The sequence below is a fragment of the Daktulosphaira vitifoliae genome, unplaced genomic scaffold (genome assembly GCF_025091365.1).
Source record: "Daktulosphaira vitifoliae isolate Bord-2020 unplaced genomic scaffold, ASM2509136v1 Scaffold_2, whole genome shotgun sequence".
Classification (NCBI taxonomy): domain Eukaryota; kingdom Metazoa; phylum Arthropoda; class Insecta; order Hemiptera; family Phylloxeridae; genus Daktulosphaira; species Daktulosphaira vitifoliae.
The window spans coordinates 32,800,317-32,826,645 of record NW_026099573.1 but is presented as its reverse complement, the minus strand read 5'-3'; the positions used below and the strand labels follow the sequence as shown (position 1 = coordinate 32,826,645).

At 26.1% G+C, this 26,329-nt stretch overlaps 2 protein-coding genes across 4 annotated transcripts in view; one reads left to right on the top strand and one right to left on the bottom strand.

The window, feature by feature from the left end:
• LOC126899861 (hemicentin-1-like) overlaps positions 1 to 26,329 on the bottom strand; it is a 151,450-nt gene that overhangs the window by 58,687 nt on the left and 66,434 nt on the right. The gene's annotated exons all lie outside the window — the stretch shown is intronic.
• Positions 4,899 to 15,028, top strand: LOC126899864 (227 kDa spindle- and centromere-associated protein-like). Its single transcript, XM_050675096.1, has 15 exons — positions 4,899 to 5,221; positions 5,284 to 5,502; positions 6,189 to 6,299; positions 6,383 to 6,616; positions 7,373 to 7,414; positions 7,563 to 7,622; positions 7,678 to 7,815; positions 7,886 to 7,977; positions 8,034 to 8,184; positions 8,258 to 8,398; positions 9,958 to 10,068; positions 11,778 to 11,921; positions 11,991 to 12,070; positions 14,443 to 14,692; positions 14,753 to 15,028. The coding sequence occupies exons 1-15, from the start codon at positions 5,093 to 5,095 to the stop codon at positions 14,933 to 14,935; spliced, it is 2,085 nt and encodes a 694-aa protein (XP_050531053.1). The 5' UTR covers positions 4,899 to 5,092; the 3' UTR covers positions 14,936 to 15,028.

The window sequence follows — 26,329 nt, the reverse complement described above, 5'->3', positions numbered from 1 at the left end:
GTATCTAGTCGAAGACATTACCCTCAAAAATTGAAAAAAATTCCCTCGTTCCCCGTAAATGGGGGAAACCTCCAAAAAAATTACAAATTTAAAAATCGCTAATTTTCGAAATTTTTTCCATTTTTTTTACTTAAAAGTGCCATAACTTTTTCAAAAATGAACATATCAATATAATTCTTTTTTAAATAGATGCATAATATCATTACCTTTCATTTTGTATATTTTTTCATAAATTTAACCCTTAACCTACCCACAAAGGGGGAATTAAAATGACAACTTTTTCACAAAAAATTAAGTTTTTCAACTTAACTTTTGAAAATGTTCCGGAAGGTCTGATACTTTTATATATATCTTAAATTAAAGTTAATGTACTGTACTTTATTATGCAAAAAAAAATTTGCGGACTTTATTTTGTCTTCACGGTGAAAATGGCTACCGAATGCTATTATTGTGTGAAAATTCTCGATTTTATTTTTTACATTTTTAACTTTATAATGATATAACTTATTGAAAAGTGTATGGATCAACATAATTTTTTTATGAGAAATAATATTTTTTAATAATCCCTTTTTCATTCGACATACTTTATCTTAATCAGGATATTAATAAGAAATTAGCAGATCATGTAGCTTTTGGAATAGTCCATCAATTTTTTAAAATTAAACAGTGTCTAAAGATTTGCATCGAAGCGTTTTATTTTTATAGTGATTTTAATCACTGTCAGATATCATTATACTTGATCCAACTATGCCACGTCACCACTGTGCCGCGATCCCCCTGTGCTGAGTTTTTTTATATTTGCGACACAAAATATAATTGTATATTATATAATTCTAGATATATTAACAATTCTTCTTAAAAAACTACTTAACCGGAATCCTGGTAATAGAATACAAATGATAAAGATTTGTTTATTTATTTGTATAACACAACAGCAATAACTTCACTAGTGCAGTTTATTTTAAACCAGTCATAGTTTAATAGTTTTATCGAATATAAGTTTAAAATAGTGGTGTACTCGTATTACTGTAATGTTGATATTATTTTATTAGGCAGTCGTTAAAGGGAATTTTAGTCATATGAATTGACGGCTAAAGAACACCGTGACTTTCTCATATAGTTCTTTCGTCACGTCTTTTCTACGTTAAAAAAACTTAAAATTGAACTGATTTGACGTAAAATATATAAGTTATTATTCGGACCAACCTTATTTGAATTTAATGTAAAATTAAACTTTTATATAATGCTTAAATGTTAGCTTCGATGCGAAGCTGAGAAGTTATTAATTTTACTATTATGTGTTTTTTTATTTTTTTATTTTTTATTTTTATNTCTACGTTAAAAAAACTTAAAATTGAACTGATTTGACGTAAAATATATAAGTTATTATTCGGACCAACCTTATTTGAATTTATTGTAAAATTAAACTTTTATATAATGCTTAAATGTTAGCTTCGATGCGAAGCTGAGAAGGTATTAATTTTACTATGATGTGTTTTTTTTTTTATTTTTTTATTTTTTTATTTTTTTTTTTGTGTCTGTGAACGCTCAATCTCAGCTCTCGCTGGACCGATTTTGATGAACAATATGTCAAAAGATCACAAATCGTATCTAGTTGAAGACATTACCCTCAATAACTNCGAAGACATTACCCTCAATAATTGAAAAAAATTCCCTCGTTCCCCGTAAACGGGGGAAATAGCTTTTGGAATAATCCACCAATTTTTTAAAATTAAACACTATCTGTAGATTAGCATCGAAGCGTTTTTTTTTTATAGTGATTTTAATCACTGTCAGATATCATTATACTTGACCCAACTATACCACGTCACCACTGTGCCGCGACACCCCTGTGCTGGGTTTTTTTATATTAAAATAATACATTTTTATTTTAATGTTTAGTAAATGAATAACTATCATATTTATAACCTGGAACTACTAACTTTTACTGATACTAAATTTTAGTATTAATAAAAGCGTCAACCGCGCAATTTTTTCTGTATGCTATTTAATTTTGATATTTAAATATTGAATAATATAAAAATAGAGATCGTATAATTCAAACGGTTTTCAGGCTATTACATTTGTTAAGATTATTTGTATATTATGTTCAATGTATTTAATAATGACGGTCATAAGTAAGTATTTGGTATCGGCTCATTTATCAGCGACGTGCAATGCGGACTACCGATCCCTTTTGTCGCAGGTTCAATCTGTTTACTACTTGCATATTCCTGCACCAAAAAACGCAAAAATAAAGTCAATTCTTGTAGATGAAATACAAACTATTCACGTGCTTACTTATTTTTTCTGCGAATAAATCTATTTGAAACGAATGTGCATTTAACGTTTTGACACTGAACACACTTTCCACGCATTAGAGACTTTTGATTACTGGTCAAGCACAGCTTAGGCGAGTTGAGCCATTTTGTTTTTTCTTGACACTTCACACAGTATGTATTGAAATACAAATTTGACATTTTTCGATTAAAAAAAAAATTTAAAAATGACAAACAAACAAGTTATTCTGAAAGACTGTCGTGGAATAACAATATATATTCTTTTAATTTGTAGTATAATAGTAAAATACCTATTAACAGCTAGTTATTAGCCAACATTTTGCTTTATTAGAAATATTTATATAACCGTTTATAAATAGTACTAATAATATAATTGCAAAACAATACAACTAAAATAGTAATTTAAAAATTACATTGAATAATATCCAATGCGTTTGACGAGTTTAATTTTACAAAATTCAATAATATTATCTAAAAAACTTAAACCACAAAAAACGTACAACCTTTTTATAATTTTAATCTCATTTTATCAAAATTTTACCACCAATTATTCTTCCAATGATACCGTAAAATAAAAGCCATAAAGATGCAATCTTAAGTTAATAATTATAAAAAAAATTTTTTTTTAAATAATTTAGAAAACCTTATTTTGATTAACTTAAGTATTTTTTAACATTCACTATTCTGAGTCTATTTAAAAATCATGTTAATGAATATATAAGTTATAGATGTGGGAATCTTGAGTAAGTGAAATTCTGAAATGAGTATAAACTTTTATAACTACTACCATTTTTAAGACGAGTGGCTCATTTTTTTAATTTATCAAGAGCCATACTAAAGCTAAATACAACACTGAAAATGGACATCATATTATGACTATCTTACTACATTCAAACGTATGAACTTTGGTAAACATCTTCCTTGAAAAGATGAAATCAAAGATATGGAAATAAAAGATGGGTGAACTTGCAAAAGAGTTTGGGCCTTTGACACATATAAGTTGTCAGCTTCAAATACAGATAACGTATGTTTAACAAATCTTTTGGATAACGATTATAAACAATAGACCAATAGATTTGAGTAATAAGGTGTAATCTTATTAACTTAATATGAAAATATATTCAAACAAATAATTTGTTATTTCGCAGTTTTTTTTCTTATATTGTTTATTTTTTCGTGCGTATTTAAAACAGAAATGTCTTGGACATCTTTTTGTGGAGTTGAAAAAAATCAAGTTTGTTTTAGAGTTTTATTTTTAAATATTTCTAATTCTTCAGTAATAGTACTTTTATTTTGGAGGGTGCAATGAAGTATTTAATTTTATGAACAAATTATCGTTTTTGTCAAATTTATATGTAAAATAATCTTTACGTAGTTGACTGGTTTATTCAAAAACCTAATTATAGTATCTCAAATACACTTATCACAGTATTACAAACCCAACATGACCAATTACATAGTAATGTAAGATTAATCGGTCAACAATTTTAATGTTTTGAATTATTGCCAAAATGAATCGTATACAATGTCCAATATTTCCTATTCTGCATTCAACTTATGAAAAACCCACATGTTTTTTTTAATTTCTAATGCAGGGTTTAATTTATTCAAGTATAACTAATTAAATATCCTATTTATTTAAATTAATTGCATATTTAGTACATTATTCACAACATTTTTTGCTTTGAAAATTCTAGTATATAACATATGATACAAAAATTTCACACTTCACTCTTTTTGACCACTTGAAGTGTAATAAAGATGCTGTAAATATGTGCTACTTGAGTAGGCATATAAAAATATTTATTATTCAAATACGATTCTTTGCATAACAGCAGTAACAGTTTGGTGTTTTCGCATAAACACCAATATTCTTCACTCTTTTTTTTATTAATCATTTGAAAAACATTATTTTTTACAATGCAGTATTATTTTGATAGCTAAAACTAAAATAATCATTCATTGTAAAAAAATATAATCGTATAAACCTACTGATCTATTAAATTGTTTTTGATATTCCTCCTTACGTTTATTGTAAGAAAAAAGTTAATATCAATAAACTTGATTATTGTTCAAATGAAGTTGTTTTGAGATAAAAAATATCTGTTTCAAGTAAACGGTTAATATATATAAACAAATGTTTGGATAGTTAATTTTGTAAACATAAAATATGTAATATAAAGAACTCTTGTAGCTTTAAAATATTTTTTTTTTTTATAAAATATGCATAGAAATCTGTTAGAAGTTAGATATATATATTTAACCCTAATGATAGGTGAAAAACACATCCTAAGTAATAGCCGTAAATGTGTAAAATTGGTGAAAACATTTAAGCAAAATTAAATTTATCTAACAAATTCTTTAAACATTTTTTTTAATCGGTAAGATATTATCTTCTAGGTTCATATGTTCCATGCAAAATCATATATTTATTTATTTAAGTACTGACATACTATTTCTTTTTTATAACCATAGCAAATATTTTATTTCGCTGTTATGGAAAATATAACGTTAGTTTATTTTAAAAAAAAAACTACACATATTTTTTAAGATATTTAAGGAAAATTAGTTTTTTATTAGTTGTTCTATCGCAATTAAGAGGTAAAATATTTATGAGCAAATGACATAAAGAATTTACTATACAAAATTTTTAATATTGTTATTGTAATTTCGGATGGCTAACAACAATGGAATGCCAGGCAAACTGAGGGTGTGGTTTACGATTTACATAATTTAAATAGGAAGGTAAAATTTGTAAAGTTTTATATCTGTTCTAGGAGAGTAGAGCTGAAATGGAAATTCGATCTTCTCATCTGGATCCTGAGGAGATGTTGTCAGCTTTACGGAACGCTGACCAGAGGGCTGTAGATATTGCTAACACTGTCATACGATTGAATAAACAGTTGACAGCACTACAAAACGTGAGTACCCTCCGGAGATTTTCATTGGGCCTGTTTTAATAAGTGACCTGCAATATTCACAGAAACAAAATTTATCTGATTCTGAGAAGAACGAAATGTGTATCATTGAAAAATCCCTCGAAGAAACTTGTAGTGAGTATAGAACCACAGTAAAACAAACTTTAAACTTAGCTGAGATGGTTAATTTTGATTTGAAAAATCTCGAATATCGCAAGATTAACATGAGCAAATACATAAACGTTAACGCGAATACAGATGTATTGACAGCAGTTAGAGGAATAGTAAGATATATTTACAAACAATAAAACATTTTTTCAATTAGTGGTGAGGTTTTATTCATGCATAAACAAATTAAATTAAAAAATAATATTACATAAATATAGCACATTTCAAAACTAAAGAAGAAAATTTTATTTTTTATTTTGCTCAAGTAATTTAGATGAGTTACAATTATATTATAATACCATATTTTTAAACTAAATTTGACACACCATGAATAGTATAAAAATTAAATATGAATTTTAGATAAATTAATAAACATTAATGTTATTTAAAGAAAAATTAAAATCATGAAGAATTGTAGATTTTACTTTATTTACGAGTTCAACTAAATAATCATAACAGATCACTTTACGATATAATTTTAAAATTACTTTAACAAGACAATAATTATTATGTCTTGTTTAAATCACATCAAACGATGTAATATCAAGTGCTCATGTCATAAACTGAATTTAAATTATAAAAAGTTACAACATTATTATGATGTAGAAATATTTGAACATTTTTTATTTTTTCATTAAACGTTTATCGTTAAAACATTAAGTGAACATAATATTAAAATTTATAATTTTTAAATGAAATCAGTGTTAGATCGTTTGGAAATTTATGTGTCATTTTGGTTAGGTAAATAATTTATAGAATTAATACCATTAATATTTATTAATACAATAATTTTATTTTTTAGAAAGCAGATTCTGTACCAGAAATGTTTAAGTTAGAAAAAGGTCTGACACCGCATAATTTATTTATGTGTGACCGACTAATACAAAACCAAAGTTCTTGGTCAACAGATAGTGTAAGACTATATTATTTAATTTAATACAATTTATTTATCAAAGTAAAACAGTACGAATTTGGCATCTTTATATTTATTGATAGAATGAAAACGAATCGGATTGCTCATGCAGCTCAGGATCAAATGATGTGACTAGTAGTAGCCCCAAGGATACTACAAATGTCGAAAAACAACCGAAATGTAATACCCAGTCTACAAACAAGTTAATGGTAGATTTGGAAAGAGAAAATGTTAGAGATGAACTTATGTTAATGAAAGGTGAAATGAAAATAGTTCTTCAACAAAACCGTAAACTACTCAATAAGCTGAATTGCGCGGTAAGATGTATTGAATTTAAGGCTTTATCTAATTAGAACACAATTTTAATAATAACGAAGAGTAAATTTTTTTTCCAATGTTATCTCAAGCTGATATAATCTGATGTAACACAGCAAAACTGAGAGCTTTAAAGTAATGTTTATTTAACGTATAGTTGAATAAAGAGCAATTTTTGATAATTGTCTTCGTAGCCAGGAATTCATAATGGGAGGCCATCGTAAAAAATCTACGAAATTGCAAAATTTTGTTTTAGGGATGACTATTGATGTCAATAGGAGATCGGGTCCCCTTTATCTCTCCTGGCTACATTGCTATGTACAATAAACAATATTTTATATAATCTCACCAACAGCGGAGATTGATTGCATTCTGACATCACTATACAGACTTGATTAGTAATGATTATAAAAATATATTTGTGTATTAAAAATGTTGATTGTACTTTTTGAGTTAATATATTTCATTTTTATTTGGCAGTATTAAAGTATATTTTTCAAAGAACACTTTTAATTGAAATTAATTGATTAATTATTAATTTAACTAACTTTAATTTTAACATTAGGTAAAAATTAAAACAATACGAAAGTAAATCATTTTGATTAATGATGTAATTTTTTCTATAAAGGAAAATAATTTGTTGTAAAAAGTTTTGTTAAGCAATACGATTATTACACTTACACTCTTCGTAATTCCATGTAGATTATCTCATCTGTCATAACTTTATACATAATACAACTGTTTACCTTTTACTTTAGAACGAAAGAACACTCGTTTTGTCAAAAGCATTGCGAAGCAAGGTAAATATGTCTATAATTTATTACCATAAGCAGTAGCAAATGCTATTATTACATTACTTAAAATTACAAATGATTTGCTGCAAAATATATACTGAATTAGTAGGTAATTCGAATAGATACTTAATTAAATAATTATCATTATATACAGTTCCCAATGTTCGAGTGCGGAGAAAATGCTGATGACGAAGATGAAGAAAACAAGGAAAAAGTAAAGTTTTAAATTATCTAAACGAAATTATTTTTACAATGAAACAACATTATAGGCAAAATATAAATCAAAAATGCAAACACTTATGAACGAGATCGATCGTTTGCGTTGTGAACTGAAAGAAGTTAATCGTGATCGTTGTCAAATAGAACTAGCCAGGAAAGTGTTAAATATATCTGATACTCGATGTGCGGTCAGTGAAAACTAGTAAAACGTTCAAAGTTTAATTAGTAACGGTTAAGTTGATTTTTGGTATTTAACAGAATTGCGTAGGATTGTCGGAAGACGACGTACAGTGTAGTTTGAAACTTAAACATTTAACCGAAGTTAATGCGAAATTATCAGCAGAAAATGAGTAAGTGTCGTTTAAGGAGTTTTCGACAATTATATAGAACATTTAATGTACAATAGTGCTAAAACAGCCGAAATCATGGACTTGCGGCAAGAACTTGCTCGTGTAAAGCATGACTATGAGACTTATGAAGAACGTCTAAATATGAGTAAAATACAGGTGACTCAACTTGAACAAAAATTGTTTGAGTTAAATTCAGCAAAATCAGTGGTAAATATAACAAAATATCTAATAAAATTTTCGAACAGATAAATTTTTACTAGTTTTATAAACTTTACTGAAGGATCCAGAATTAGAGCATTCAAATAATAAGTATATAATTGAAAATCTAAAACATCAATTACAAGTAACTAATGATGATAAAACAAACCTCCAAATGGTTTTGGATTATCATCTAACTGAATTGGAGGACAAAAAATCTAAGGTAAAAACTATATCCTGACAATTGAAACATAAATAATGTCAAATCTTACAATTAAAATTTCATATTATTAATAAACTTTTAATAATAATTCTAAATCATTGTAAGATTTCAAATAAGCTTTAAAAACAAGTCATTACGTCGTGTGTAAAACTAATTATTTGTTCTAATATGTATTGTACACTCTGTAAATTTTAATTAAAAATGCCTGCTAAGTCATGTTAGAACGTAGATTTTCTCGATTTAAAAAAAGGTGAATTGTTAAATTTAAGTATAATTTACTTATTAATTCAAGCATTTAATATACAGAATGATTTAGACCACTTAATTAATCGAAATATAAAAATATCAAAAATATTTTATTGGTTTCTTTAAGTTAAATATTATTCTCAATCTATCAGTCATGAAGTATTTTTTATATTCATCCTTCATATCTTATTAGAGTATGAACTTTAATTTTTCAGCATACATAATTAACTAGCTATTTATTTGATAATGATATAATTAAGAAATTGGCTGATCAACAAGAACTTTTGAACCAATATTTTAGAATTTATTAACGTTTTTATACCTAGGTTAGAGATAGAGTGAGGTTGAAAATTTACTTATAATAAAATGATACAATCCCACTCTATGTATTAAAATATTTCTAGCTCAATAAGTACTTATCCTAATGTTGTTATTGATCTATCAAAATTTATTGCAAGATGAGCTTTAAAACAATTGCTATTTTGAAGTTATGAAAAAATAAAAAATAATGATTTTAACATTATGTAAGAATGAAAAATTGTTCAAAAAAAATTAAAATGAAATGATTATTAAGTCAAAAGTTATAAGAGTTGTCAGTTAGATCTATTCCATCCCTTATATGTTCCTATTTGCAATATTAAAGTAATCACCCGTATAAGGCATAAATGATGAACATAAAAAATACTACATGACTGATAGATTGAATAAAATGTGTACCCAAAAATAAACCAATAAAAAATTGTTGATATTATTATTATACTTCGATTAATTAAGTGATTCATGATAAATGTAAAACCCCGTATACCTTTAAATTATTCTACTGCTTTTGTATGACATAGGATCTTCATAGTTAATATATCATATTAAACTCAATCTAATTATTCATCCACTCAGGACTAACAAATTTGAAGTAAATTATTTTTAGATTCATCAAAAAATTTTAAAGTTGACAAAAATTTGACTTTTAACATTTAAATTACCATAAATACTATATTAGTTTTTAAGAAGAAAATAAATACGACCATTGATCTTAGGCGATTTCAAATGAAAAATTACTTAAAATAACATGCATTATACATTATTATATTAGAATGTATTCAAATATAAATTACATATACATAGAACAAATAATAAAGTTTTCAACAATAAAAGTATAATAAACGATAAAAAATAATTTATGCCATTGAAATTTATTACGTTCAAAAATATAGATAAATATTACTTGAAATCGTAATTACTGACCGAAATACTTTTCAATTTTTCTTACAATAACCATAATCTGATGTATTAGTTACTACACTTTTTTTTCATAGTACTTAGCGGTACTTCAAACAAACGAAGAACAAAAACTCAGAATTGAAATGTTGTGTAAAGAGAAAAAAACGATATCAACAGAACTGGAAGCTGAACTCAATCGTATGAAAGTAAGCTTTTTAATGCATTTTTTTCAGTATTTCTTTTGGTGTTTTTTCGAATCATTTAACGTAGTAACAGTCCATTTTTGTAACTAATAATATTAAGGCAAAATCAATATGTGGGAATCATCTAAGTACAAACCTACATTCCAAATACATTTTTATTTCACAATGTAGTACAATTATACGTTCAAACACATTTTAGAATGTTATATGTAAGAATTTTACAGAAAATCAATTATTTAATTAGATGAGTAAATTAAAATAATTGTAAAAAGATTTACTAATAAAACTTAGAATTTCAAAGATAAATAACCGAATATTTGAGTAATTAGACTTTTTTTTGTTGTTGTCTACTTATAGAATATTGTGACTTTTTCGAAAAATTAAGGATTTTGTAAAAAAGTTTCGAAACTTGTCATAAGTTTTTAAAACAAAAAAGTGGTGAGGTTTAAATAGCCTAAAATCAGATTTTTAACCTAAACTTTCGGAAAACTCGTAAACTTTTGAAGCTCTTACGAAAACTCTTACTTATTACAGATTATTATTTATTACTACAACTTGCAAATATTTTTTAGAAACCTTAAAATATTCTATCCCCATGGGCGATATCATAGAATAGTGTGATGGGAAGGTGTAATACTCCCCAAAACGTTCATCAAAGTCGTCATTGTAGTGATAGACATTTTTAAAATAAATTGTGTACATTTTTACTCATTAAGGTATTTGAGTCATCAAAATTTATTACAAAAATAATCTCTAAGGTCAATCCTGTTAATTCCTTTGATTAGACGATCAAATAACGGGTCAAAAAAATTCTTTATAGAAATTTAAAGTTTTAAATTACAGAAATTCCATTGCGTACTATTTAAACATACTCTAACTCTGAAAAATGCTACTTTTTACTACTTTCATATCTCTAAAATACAGGTAAGAAAAAATCTATGTGAAAAAAGGTTCCTAAAATCTTGAAAATATTGTTCGAAGTTTTATGAAAAATAAAGAGTAAATACCAAAAATACTTTTTAAATGTACAAATAGTTTTAAAATCCAGATGCTTATCTATCACATATGTATTTTAAAGAAACGTAAATTTTTTAGATAATATTAGTAATCTCAAAAGAATATTTTGGACATTTTTTCTAAAAAAAAGAAATTTGTTAATATTGATATTTATTTAATAAAGCATAAGTTATTTTAATAATTAAAACTTGAATTCCCTTAAAAAATAAACATCAGAAGGCAAATAAGTTATTTAAAGAAAATTGATCAAATTAAAGTATTTTATAATTTATTCAGCTTATATAAAAATGTTTTTATCCAATTATATAACGAAATTTCAATTTATTTAACGAATAACTACTTTTAAATAACTAAATATAAAAAAGCATACTATTTTTGATTGAAAGGACAACTTTCTATTAGCATAGGCCCTTGAGAAATAAATCGATTTAATTTACGCTGCTTGAACCCTCAAAGAATTCATCGTGAATAATGCCTAACGTCAATCATGAAGAAGTGTAATCGAATGTCATAGAATTGATCGAAAGAGATTTATTATTTGATTTTTTATGCAAAAAAAAATAAAGTTTATATGTTATGATCATATTATGAAAAAATAATCAAAAATAATAATGTTTTAACTTACAATTTGTGACTAATTTGAAGTGTCCAAATTATTTTAATATTTTTAGTTATTAATGGTAAATTTTCTTTAGGAACAGTTTAACAAATGTCTCAAAGAAGTGAAAACCTTACCAGGTGCTTTGGCTGCTTCACAGGCTGAATTAGAAAAAGAAAGAAGTTTAAAAGAGATGGTTGAAAAAGAACGAGATCATTATGCCAGTGAAATAACTTCCTTGGTAAACATTACGTAAAAGTATGAAATATTTTTTTCTTATTATGTCTAACAAGTTATATTCAAATGTTAGAAAAAAGCTGCTGATACGGAAGACTACTCATTAAATGTTGAAAAGTACAAAAAACTTGAAGAAGAAAACAGGCAACTGAAGTACGTATAATAATCCTACTAATTATTTACACAAATTATTACCTTAGTTCAAATAATTTAAAATTCAGAATTTATTTTTGAACAACTGATTTTTACAAAATGATGAATTAATATTTAGAGCTATATATAGAGTATATGGAGGTTTTTTTAAATTAAATTTGATAATGTGTACATAAACATATTATTATTATTTTTTAAGATTTGTGGTATAAAATAATGTAGTCACAAAAAAATATTAAAGAAATAAAATATGGTTATCGTTATGGTAATTGGTGAAGAGCTTAAAGAGCGTGCGAATAAATTTGGAAGTATTAGGGAAATTACTATTTGTACAATTTTAAAAAATTCACTTTTTAATAATTTAATTTTTTTTTTTGAGTATTACAATACTTATATATTTCAATAATCTCCACTTACTTCACTTGAAGCATTTAAAGTATTCCAACATTCGTACAAGTAAAAATGTTTTCAACATACATCCAAATGGGTTTATGATTATAAATATTTCCCAATGGTTCGCCCCTAATGTTTAAAATGCCTTATATTGCTTACATTTATTTTAATGGGAGTGATCTCAAGTAAAATAAATATTTATTAATTTTATTTCATAAATAAAATTTCAGTAATAAATCATTACACTTAATTAAATAGGCTTAAAATAATATCGATTACATAATATAACTGATAATGAATACTGTTTTCTAAGACAATGGCTAACTTGAACTTCAGTACTAGAACATTTTAAGGTTTCTTTGCGAATAACTCAGTATAATACCTTATCTCTTACTTTATTTACATGAAACGTAATAACCGTGGTATTACTTCTAAGAATAAAGACTATATTTTAAAAAAATGTTCAATAAAAGTTTACATTATACTTATCGGTGGGTAAAATTGATTGTTATCGACAGCTAGATAAAAATGAATAATTTATTCTTATTTATGGTCAAATTACATTTACTTTACGTATTTCAATTATGGAGTTAAAAATTGACGGGAATAAAATTAAGGCATGATGAAATACCATTGTTATAACCTAATTATTCATTGTTCAAAGATTTGTTTGTTGTTTATCCTCATTTACTGTAATAAAATTTATGACATTTATAAATAAAAAATGCAATAAAGTTAGTGGGACATAATGAACTACACCCAACCCAAAAGTAAAATTATTATTCCATACATTTGTAAATGCGTATTTTTTAGCATCACAATATTTATATCTTATAATAAAAAAAAAATTCGACATTTTATTATACTATAAATTATGGATCACTGATGATAATTTATTGAATTCACTTGTGCCGCAAAACTTCTTTAAAATCGATATTTTAGTTTTTAAGTTAATTTTTATGACTAAACAAAAAAATTACAACCAATTATATAGTGTAAATATTTATATTTATATAGAGTGTTTAGTAAGTATGAAAATATATCAATTGCTATAAACAATGAGAACAATGGAAACTTGTTTCATTACATACTGAACACCTTATATATAATACACTGTATATTAGTCATTAATTAGCTATTTTAAATGCAATACATTATTGCGCCAATTAAGAATAAATTAGAATATTAAAGGAATCAACATTTTTTTATCGCATTTTTATAAACTTTTCAGCATTTAATCCAATCAAAACCAATAACTTTAGAAGATATATTTTTTTTTATTACAATGATAATTACCAACCGTATTTGCATCATATGAGATTTGTTTAATAAAAAATTCCATTACTTTTATTTATATTTTATTTGTAAATATATATTTGTTGTCGAAATTATTTACCTATCCAAGGCAGAATACATAAAATTTTATATTAATAAACTACACAAAAGTTAACACGATGTCAACTCCAATAAAAGCATCAATAATTCATGACGTAGTAAGTTGTATATTTCGATCATGAACAGTGTAAAAAACAAGTTCCCTTTAAATTATTCTCAAATACGTCCATAGAATTACAAAGTTTAAAGGATATTTTTAAGTGGATAGCACCAAACATGTTACTTTTTGTATAAATAGGGTTAATAAAAATACATTATCTCTTAAAAAAGTTCTCAGGAAGTACAGAACGATACCCAATAAGGCGTATTGTTCATGTATAAATAGGATTCACTTGTCATATATTTATATTATTATTAGTATTTCCACGTAGGGCATACTCATTACTAAACTTTTATTTGAAAACATACATATAAGTCTAACTAAAAACTTGTTACGCGATATTCAGTACTACGTATGTAAAATATATACAGGAATTAATTATTTAGGTTCTTCAAGATTAATGAGTTTTTCAAACAATTCTGTTGTTTGAACATTGTTTCCGTAGAAATAATATTATAACGGGCCTCGTATCATTATTTCCTAGAGCCACGGTGATGACTTTAGAAGATGCTTTAAGCATAAACAAGCAACAATATAAGGAGCGCACTCACTATGCGTTGCAGTTGAAGGAACACTTAGACACGGTCAGACAAGAGGCTGCCATACAGGTGACGAAAATCAAAGATTTTGCTGAATGCCAGAGAGCTAAGTCTATAGAAGAAATACACAAGTTAGAACAACAATTGGCTGAAACGCGAGCAATGACTTGTTGTGAATATAAAAGACGTGATAACGTAAGTATTGTTCTTTCTTTGACACAAAATCAATACCTTTTTATATGAACTTAATCGTAGATCGAAGAACAAATGAAAAAGCACGTGTTAACGTTAACTACAAACTTAAACGAAGCACAAAAACAGGTTGAAAAGCTCCAATGGGTAAAACAATTTATAGAAACAAATGATAAAGACTTTTGCAAGAAACCGCGGGACTTGACCGACGACTACCAAGTTCCCAGTAGTTTAGAAATACCATGAACATTTATTACCGGTTAAAAAGTTAGCCATTTCTATGTTGTTAAAACACTAAGTCAATTTTCATTATTTATTTCTTGTTAAACTACGATAAGTACAATAAAGATTCTCTGAAGTTGTATTACTTCCATACACCAAAACAAACATTAATATCATAATATGTCATTTCCTTCCAATGTAACATTATTTAGCAACACTGCAACTTAAAACTGAAATACGAAATTAGCCTGTGTACAGCATTATGCATATTTTGATTAACACATTACTCTTTTTTACATAAATAAGCATCTTAAGCAATGAAAACTTTTAAGTGTTAAGTGAAATCAGTAATCTGTGTAGGACGCATACAGTTCTAAAAAGAGCAGTTTGAAAGTAGTTAGGACATTAAAATCAGACGCACGCACGATTCCTTTTAGTGAAATGGAAATATATTATTATAAAGTTTTACAATTACACAGGTACGCCCTAATCATAGACAAAAGTAAGTATTCCATACTCGTTTCGCAATTCAAGTAGTTTTTGTAATTTTAAAAACCAAAAAAAAATATTTCTTAAAATTTTAAATAATAAACACAGTATAATTTTTACATTAAATTTAATACTCCTAAAAAGTAATTAGGATTCATTAAAATTTTTTTACTGAAACATAATTATTATTTTAGAAATTTAATTAACTTTATTCTTTGATGAGTAATCATTTTTGTGAAAATTCCCTACCTGAGTGTGGTTAAAACAATTATTTTGTTTGTAGTCAGTGAAAAATATATGTATCACTTTTTTTATTTTAATAGTATGAAATGAGTATTTCTATTAGGCACAACTAAATATTACTACGTGATCAAATTGTTCGGTAACATCAAAAATATGAATATAAAATGTTGCGTAGAAAACCTTTACACCCTAACAAAAAAATACTTCACTTTATCACATTTTCCCTAGGACTTATATATCAATATCCCCACCCCTCCATATTAACTATCCAATAGATTTTCTTTCTAGAATTATTTAAGTGTAACTATATATATGGTGTTAATTTAAATTAAAAGAATATTATAGGAACAAGCCTAATATACATTATATTATTCATAAGAACAGAGTACTTGAAAATTAATGTGTCCTGTAGTCTATAGTGTATTAAGATTATCTATGAATTGTTTAGACATTCTTTATCTGAGTAACTAAACTTATTTGATTAACTAAAACATAATAGTAAAAATGCATTTATTAGGCAAAACATTTACGAAAAACATAAATTTATGATATTTATATAAAGTAAACAAATCAACCACACTTTATTAGAAAGCGGTTATTATCTGATTATGAAGGTTAGATTGGTCGCAATTACAATATATATTGTTAACAGTGTATAACATATATTATTAATAAATAAAAATCCTTCTTTTGTTAGTTAGAAAATGGAACAAATCATTTTTGAAGGATAATTATATGTAATTTATTGCAGTATATTTTAAGTTTGGTATGGTTACCGCTAAAAGTACGTGTATTGTGTTGGTAACTATGTCAGGAGGACTCAGAATACAATACTATAGTCTTCTCACAAAGAAAAACGGTATGTAATTTTTTAAAGACACGTGTTTTTAGGTGATTTTTAAAAATATTTTTATAACAGCAGCATCCTTGTCAAAAGCAATTTTGTACTTAAAATATTAAAAAAAAAAAACGAATAGAGGAACATATACGCTTTTCTTGTAAATACATTTAATTACAAATAGTATAGAACAATAGCCTTAAAATGTTTAGTTTCAGGTAGATTCATTAAACTAGAAGTTGAGCTGCTTAATATTATGCACTTATACGACATAAATTTCTCTAAAACGCCTTTCACTCTAACTAAACTTCATACAATATGCTCAGAGCCAAACTCAAAATAAAAAAAGAGGCGTTGATTTTGTAAGAAATAACAAGGGTAGTCTAAGCCAACATTAACAGAAAAATCACTACCGAAACGTCATACATATTATTCTCAGGCTCGATTATGGTTACTTTACACGAATACCTACATTTCGAACATGTAACTCTATGAAATGCAATAAAAACCCTATACACATACATACTCGGGCATACCATATATATGTATTTTTGACCAATAAAACACAATACTAACGAATTAATTATAAAAACATGAACACATTTAAGTAGGATTTTTATTATGATAATAACTTAAGCATTGTAATTAGTATTTTTTTGATATTATTTTTTGCATCACATTAAATAGCAAAGTTACTTCCTATAATTAAATTTTAAAAATTTACACACTGTTTGAATAATTTGCTAGTGCGTTGAAACTTATGTTAATATTCTGCAATTTAATGTAGTCTATTGAAATAAAACTTGTATTAAATTGCTTTTTCCATTTTCCATAAATACAAATATGTCAATAACATCCGAAATACGGATCCAAAAGTTGTTATCGACCAGTGTTTTTCCTAATTAGGTCATTATCTAGTTAATAAGTTACTTAATTAGTGGGATTGCTATTTAAAAAGTTAAAGTTAACACCCTTATCAGGTATAAAAGATGAACATAAAAAAAAACTTAATAATTGAAAAATTGAGAGAAACATTTAACTAAAAGAAAGAAATAAAAAAATTATTAATATTTTTTACTTTTCGATTAATTAAGTAGTTCATGATAAATGAACAGTCAGTATATGTATATAAAAGTAATTTAGACACGAAAAATCTGTTTTTTCTACTTTTTGTTTTTTTTTAATACATGTAATAACCAAAAACGATGTAATTATAAAACATGTGTATTTGCCCATACAGGAATATATTTTATTTCATTTTTATTAATTGTATTCCAATAATTTCATCACAGTAAAGAAAACTCTCATATGTGTGATAATGTGAGAATGAATAAGTAAATGAAAAAATCTTGCCTTATTAGGTTAAGTTTTTATATTAATTTAATATAATATAATACGGTTCCACAAATGATGTAGCTATTTTACTTCGAGCCGGTTAATAAATATAGTGTGTGCGTGCATGTGTCTATGTGTACAATCATATGAATGTTAAATAGACAAGTGTACCATTATATTAATTAGTCGTTACTCAAACGTTTTGTCCGAGAAGAGAAGAGAAGAAAATATACATACACTTGAGAACAATCTATAGAAAATGATAGCGGAAAATTATTTAACCTTTTTTTCTTTTAAACAATTTTAATTTAGCAAGGATTAAATGTTTGAAAACTTCCGTGAATTTTTATACTTCAAAGGAAGTAACATAACATAGCCATTATATCATTACTCATCCACAAGTTTTATGAGATTTAATTTTTCATTTATTAAAAACAAAAGCATATAATAAAACTTTAATAAAAGGCGATTATTCAAAAAAACGATTAGTAATGGCTTGTTAACATGTCAACGTGAAATTATATCTCAGGAGCCATTTCGAAAAATACAAAGTACCAAGTCCGATCAATACTAAAAGAAAGTTGGTTATTATTTTCATAAAGTAGAGGATACGATTCAATTTTGGTCATAATTCATCATCGCTCGCAAGCAGTAAGATTTTTGAGTATCGTCCTGATAATTAAAAAAAAAAAAAAAAAAAAAACCTTACTAAAATACCAACTAGTAACGCAAAATATTATATTAAATTTATTTCCAAAGTTGATTATTTTGCACTGTATAAATATTTGAAGTGTTGCTACTTAAAACGCATATACATATATCGTAATGTTATTATTGATTAAAGATAATGTATGCTCGCACTATAATTTATCATAATAAATTAGTTTGAAACATATTATTAAACAAATAAGCACGCATACATCTACATTTTTATGCTTATAAACAGTAAAGTAACTACTGGCAGATAATAATATATTGATAACACGCCCGCCTCGAGCCTAGACAGATATATAACGGCTATAATAGCGTTGTGCAATATATTAATAGGAGCACGTGCTTAGATCCTTAACGCATGGCATAAAGTTTTAAAGCCAATTATTACTCTAGATCAACGGATAAATACCGTCTTCATTAATCCTAGACATTTATTTCGAGCGTGCTTTCCTGGTTTTTATACAGCAATCGTTTTTTCTCAAATGTTTTTTGATACATTTGTACTAATACACGGTGACCAAAGAAAAATATTTCTAAACACTCGGCAAAGTTATTAAGCCGTAGCCAAGAGAATGATGACAATTAATGAGAAGCGCATGTAGGTTTACGACATTGTTGTGACTAATCTTTCGTTCGGATATAATAGTGGTTATCTATAGGTCTACGGTTGTTTTTGGCGAAAGGGTTTTGTTTGTCGTTTCCGTTTCCATTGTCAAAAGAACGTCCGCTTGCATATTAATGATTTGAATTATTTCGTTCTCTCGAAAAAGGTATCTACACCCTCGCTTGTCATATCGTAAAAGGTTTTGTCTACTTGTGTAACTGGTATATTGTTACTGTCAAGAAGGGCTTGACGTACACTGTACAAAGGTGATGGGAATCCTGACGGGAAAAGTTCTGACTTGATTAAAAATATTGACAAATGAAAATAAAATCGAAAGATACCAGAACCTGTCAAAAATGCGCTGGAGCAGGAAAATGTGGGATTGGTTGGTGATGTATAACACCGGAATTCCACAAGGGAAAAGTAGTGGTCGGATCTACTAGGATATAGGCTATACGCTTTAGTAGCCCCAAATGAGTGTTTTTTGTTTTGTCATTATGGAAGTAAATTTAACGTGAATAACACTGTTTTTGAAAGAACTCTAAGGACTTCCTGTTTTAATTATTTAAATAACTGAGCTTGCTATCTTTGAGGTCTAAGCTTCCATTAGTCAAACTCTTAATAATACGACTGTTTTGAACTTACTATACTTGGTAGAAATTTACTTTGAGAAGATAATCTACCTCGTTTTTTTTTATCACATATCTGGATTATTTTTATTACTTTTTTGTTCTTTTGATTGAAAATATTTTCAATCAATCAATTTTACAGTTAAATATATATATAGAGTTCTATATATAAATGTAGAGTGATTTTTTTAATGGGAACACATATTTTGAATTTAATAAAATTTTTGAGTTTTTAATGTAATAGTAAATGACATATAAATTTTTAATATAATATTATTAGTTTATTAGATTTAAACTTTTAAAGTTTCAAATTTTCGAGTTAATATGCATGTATAATACACGAGGAATTACAAATACAGGTAGCTAATAATTTTTTTAACATTGCTGTCACAGACACGGAGTGATTATTGTCAATTATGAATATCAAGATATACTTTCTGTATTGCCAGTTAGTGTATTTATAAACTCACAACAATGTGCCTTATTATCAGTGTTTAGAAATGCTGTGTACCTGCGAATATTGAATTAGTTAATAATTCAAGAAAAATGTGTTACTAAAGATAACCAAAAAAAATATTTAAATTATATTTATTCTGTATATAATTGAGTGGGTTATGATGAAAAAATCACCATTTCTATATATAAACTGTGTATAAATACGAAACACCTGTATGTTGTACAGAATGTGTCAGACCTAATTGACAACGCTTATGTATAACTTTTGATTCATTTATCATTTTGTTGGAAATTTTTTAAAAATAATTATTGCCTTCTTAGTCTTAGTTAGTTTAATGAATATTTTTTATTATTTATAAGAAAAAAATAAAAATAATTTCATTATTTTCTTCGCAATAGTCATTTTTAGCTATTTTCTTGTCAAAAATGTTGATAAGTCGATAAAAATTTTAAGACAGATATTCATCGAGTTACTAGGATTTTAATATATTGAGTGGGCGTGTGTCGCGGGCGGAGTATACGTACACAAGTAAGAACTGCATCCACCTTATTTCTTTAAAAATAAATAATTTAACTACATATAAAGTTATTTGAACATAATATTTTGTTTTCTTTACAGAAATTCAAAATTCTCAATAGTTTCGGAGAAAATGAGTTTCTTATATTTCATTAATCACCATGTATTTCATGCGAATGAGAATAAACATACTAATAAATCTAGTTTATGAGGCAGCACGCAACTGTGATGTGGTTTTAGCATTGTTTAATAATACTACAGATTTTCAAGTCATCGGGAATGTATTTGCACTTTGGAATATACTAAATAGGTCATGATTGTTTGTCTCAAGCACGAATAATATTAAGTTGGCAGTTTAATATTTGCTTTCTAATCTATCACCAAATATTTAAAATGTATTGTAGGACGGTATTACAGCAATTATAAGTTAATGACAATATACAATTACACACGGCAAGTATAATATCCAACACTACAAAAAATAATAAATATTATAAAGAGAGGATTTGAGTTTAAACATAATTAGATTTTGGGTCACTAAATAAACTTATTTCACGCTTTCTTGTTAAATTGTTTGCCCTTAAGAATTCTAAATAAATGTAAAATTATGTATATGTATATGTATGGGTGAAGGCTAAGGTTTCAATTAGTATACAGGGTGTTCAGTAAATAAGGAAACGAATTTCTATTGTACTCATTGTTTGTAACAATTTAACTGTTTCCTAACTTACTGAACACCCTGTATAATATCTATCATATATGAAAGACATTTCTTCCAACAAGTAAATTGATATCTACTTCCATACAAATTGTTATAAAAAACGTTTATTTGTTTTTCTTGTTGTTTTTAAAAAAATACCGCTTGTCTTTAGATTCATCTAAATTTTACTAAATAATTAATAAATATTCATTAATAAAACTTATAGTCTGAGACTGTGATACAGATAATAAGGTACAGGACACCATATTTAATTCACATCAGGCAACTTTGAAAACTAATACCATCTACATGCATATTTGATGGAATGAGGACATCCCCTTAAATCGTGTTTTAGTGCATCATATATAAAATTGAGCTTAACTAGTTCAGATCCAACTATACGTTTACCATAATGTTTAGTGTTATCTTTTATTCATAAAATTATCCTAGGAACCATACTCTTTGACGATTTTTTCTCTATACATTTTTAAAAATAATATCTTTAAGTGTCTTGGTCAAAAATGTAAACTGAAAGGTGATTTAATACCCAAAGTAAAGTCTATTCTATAGAATTTATTCAATTATATAGATTCTAATACGAGATTCAATTTTTAGGGTTCTTTATATAGGCTTATAGAATCATAGAACATTATATACGTATTCATTTTGATCCTTAGGTCCTAATGCAGCGTAGAATAATCAAGGATCAACTTTCAGACAAAAAGCCTACAAAGAAAAATATTTCCCCTATCTACAAGAATACAATGTATCTAATGACCATTGCCAAGAAAAAAAGGTAGATTGAATTGGCTTTATATTAAACATACGAAATAGTGAAGTCCACTCATAAGTCAAATATATTGAGCAAAACTGAAAAGTCATAGAAAATACGGAAACGACCTCTTTTATGATTCATAGTTTGACGATGGCTGTATAAATATTATATTTTATTCCGACAATAGTATAAGAGAAAACGTCACAACTATAAAGGAAGTCAATCAATAACTTAATGCAAACATTTTATTTAGGAAATGAATGGAAACTTACAAATGTACAAAACGTTCTTGTCTTGTTAAATAATAGTCAATATCATTTTAGGTGATGTAGAAACATTATAAAACATCATAAATTATTTAAAAACATAAATTGCGACAATCAATATAAAAATGTTTTAAAATGTAGATGCTAACTGAAAGCATTACAGGTATAAAAAAAAAATGGGTAGACATTCATGTTACTCTGTTTCTTTACTAGTCAATTTAACTATAAATATAAACATTAAAATTTTAAATAAACTTGCTTAGCTTTGATTAATAGGTAAAAATTCAGTGGGCACTGGTTACCAGTAAACTACCCAGTTTATTAATTCAAAGGAATTCAGGACTAGAGTTAAAAGTTTACAATCTATTTTTATTATTTAACAAAAATAGGTTATTTGGCTTAATTTGTCTAAAAAATATATGTATTATATTTTTTGGATTTTTTTTACCAAGAAAAAACTAACCATTATTAAATATCAGTAATAACTAATAATAATAATGTACACTGTTAACATAAAGTGATTGTATCTATCCCGGCTTTCCCCATTAAAATTTTACCAACTTCAGTTTTTTTAATGGTAATATATATTTTTAACCAACTTACAAACAATTTTAAGAAAACGACTAGTAGATACAAACTTTTGGAATAGTATTTTAGATTCGTAATCATTGGGAAATTTAACAGATATTTGTTTGTGATTAGCAACATTAATAATTTGGTTTTAAAATTATGAATGGTCAGTATTATTCTAACCATGAGTTTAAATCTTAAAATTTTGTACTAAGTAAATATCTCTTTATGATTTTACCTGAAAACTTCTCAATAGGATCAATTAATATAAACAAAATCAGTTTTATTAATGTATAATTTCGTATTTTTCACTAAAGTAATAATCTTACCATCCAAAAACCATTTTTTAAATAGGAGTGTAATTAGTATAACGTACACTGTAAGTATAAACTTTGATAACAATAAAAGGATTGAATACGAAAAATATAAATATAGAGCCTATTATTTATAAAAGGAATAGTATAAAGTTTTTATAAAAATTATATCCAATAAATTAAGGTTAGTTGATTCATAAATAACCAAATTTAAATATTATAAAATAACTCTTATTCAATGTTTTTTACATTTATGTAAAATCTTATTGGCTCCCGTGTTTCCACGCTATTAACCTATTGATGTGACAGCCACCTCTAAAAATATTGGCTTTAGTCCACATCTAATACAAACATTACGAAGAAGATTTGAGTACGTTTAAGAAAGTCCAAAGTTAGTCAATTACTACTAAACCACATGAATTTATTGTTGTTTACCAACATCAAATAAAACTATAAAAAGTTTTCCTTGATGTTTTAGTAGAAAATTTTATGACATAAAACTGCCCAATAGCAATGATGGTAAACATGAATTTTCTCGTGTTTTTTTTTAATACTACCTGAGTAATATTATGGTTCAAACAACATTTAAATATATTTAGTTATATATCGAACACAAATAAGTGTATGCGACTAAAATATGTTCTTTATTACGTTACGTTAGATTCAAAATATATTCTAAAAAGCTTTTTGAGTCATTCTTATTTTATTCAAAACATACAGTAAAATAAATTATACTATTTGGGAAAAATTAAATGAAGATCTAGTGAATAGATTACATGACAGACCATTCCGTTTTAATGATATGATTGAGTAATTAAATTGATAGGTGTAAAACACTTATGAAACAACATTATCATAATACAGGATTCCACTAAAAAATATCTAGGAATAACCTCTACTGCCATCGCGTTTACAGTTGTTATTAAAAATCATTTTATAAAAATCCTTTCTTCAACCACTATGAGCTTACGGTATTATTATCTGAGGCCAAGCCTTCAAACAAAAATAACTATTCAAGCCTCCCAATATGTCCAACTTCATTCTTTATAAATTAATCAATAGTATACATAAGGTGTCTTTAATGTAAGATTTCCTTTTGTGTAAATAATTCATGTTACTTATTATTTGTAAAAATAAAAAAAATAAAAAACCCAGCACAGGGGGGTCGTGGCACAGTGGTGACGTGGCATAGTTGGATCAAGTATAATGATATCTGACAGTGATTAAAATCACTATCAAAAATAAACGCTTCGATGCAAATCTTTAGATAGTGTTTAATTTTAAAAAAATTGGTGTTTTATTTCAAAAGCTACTTGATCTGCTGGTTCCTTATTAATATCTCAATTAAGATAAAGTATGTCGAATAAAAAAGGATTTATTAAAAAATATTATTTCTCATAAAAAAATTGTGTTGATCCATACACTTTTCAATATGTCATAGCATTATAAAGTTAAAAATTTAAAAAATAAAATCGAGAATTTTCACACGAAAATAGCATTCGGTAGCCATTTTGGCCGCGAAGACAAGTCCAGAGGTCAAAATTTTTTTTTTCAAATTAAAGTATATTACATTAGCTTTAATTTAAGATATATATAAAAGTATCAGACCTTCCGGAACATTTTCAAAAGTTAAGTTGAAAAAGTTCTACTTTATATATGCATTTGTTATATTTTAAGCCCCCCCATTTATAGGGAAATGGTCTGATTTAAAAAAAAGTATACCCAATGAAAGATGTATATAAATACTACTTCTCATGAAAAAATTGTATTGATCCATACATTTTTTAAAAAGTTATAGCACTTTAAAGTAAAAAATGTAAATTATAAAATCGAAAATTTTCACACAAAAATAGCATTCGGTAGCCGTTTTCACCATGAAGACAAGTCCAGAGGTCAAATTTTTTTTTTTCAAATTAAAGTACATTACATTAGCTTTAATTTAAGATATATATAAAAGTGTCAGACCTTCCGGAACATTTTCAAAAGTTAAGTTGAAAAAGTTAATTTTTTGTGAAAAAGTTGTCATTTTAAATCCCCCCCTGTGGGCAGGTTAAGTGTCAGATTTACAAAAAAAATATACCAAATGATAGGTAAAGACATCAAGCATCTATAAAAAAAAAAATTATATTGATATGTTCATTTTTGAAAAAGTTACGGCAGTTTTTAGTAAAAAAAATTGAAAAAATTTCGAAAATTAGCGATTTTTAAATTTGTAATTTTTTTGGAGGTTTCCCCCATTTACGGGGAACGAGGGAAATTTTTTCAATTTTGAAGGGTAATGTCTTCGACTAGATACGATTTGTGATCTTTTGACGTATCGTTGAAAGAAATCCGTTCGGTGAGAGCTGAGAAAAAGTGGTAACAGACACAAAAAAAAAAACACATCATAGTAAAACCAATACCTTCTCAGCTTCGCATCGAAGCTAAAATTATTATTATTTGAAAAATATGTATTATATAAATTTCCCATGGATTAATATTTAAGTAAGAATTTTTAAATGTTTGTATATACTAATTTTAACTTTATTAAAAATACTATATGCTTAAACATTATTTTATCATATAATTTAAAAAATTCTGTGTCAGATATATTTTGTTTAAATTTATTGATGCACTCTAATGCTTTCAATTATTCACAGTATTCATAGGGTGTTATATTAGCAGAAAGTTTTTAAGTTAATTTGTTGATATAGTAATTAAATGTTTTTCATTAAAAAAGCATCAGCAACTTTACAATTAGGTACACGTAATCTTCACAAACCTTTATGTAGTATTAAAACTTCGATTAAACATCTAACTTGTTTAATATAATACAATCATTATGTTCGAAATATGTAAAGATAAGTAGAATTATTTATTTATTAATTTTTTAACTATCTTTTAATTTGAATAAGCTAAATCCGCGTTGAGCGTTTTTTATTTATATGCAAAAACTTATCATTTTATGTTTAATTGAATTTAACATTTA

Bases quoted from the DNA above. Each gene is read 5' to 3' on its own strand.
- LOC126899864 (XM_050675096.1), top strand. From the start codon at position 5,093: ATGGAAATTCGATCTTCTCATCTGGATCCTGAGGAGATGTTGTCAGCT. The intron at 5,222-5,283 runs GTGAGTACCCTC...CAATATTCACAG, and splicing joins AGTTGACAGCACTACAAAAC to AAACAAAATTTATCTGATTC. The intron at 7,415-7,562 runs GTAAATATGTCT...CATTATATACAG, and splicing joins CAAAAGCATTGCGAAGCAAG to TTCCCAATGTTCGAGTGCGG.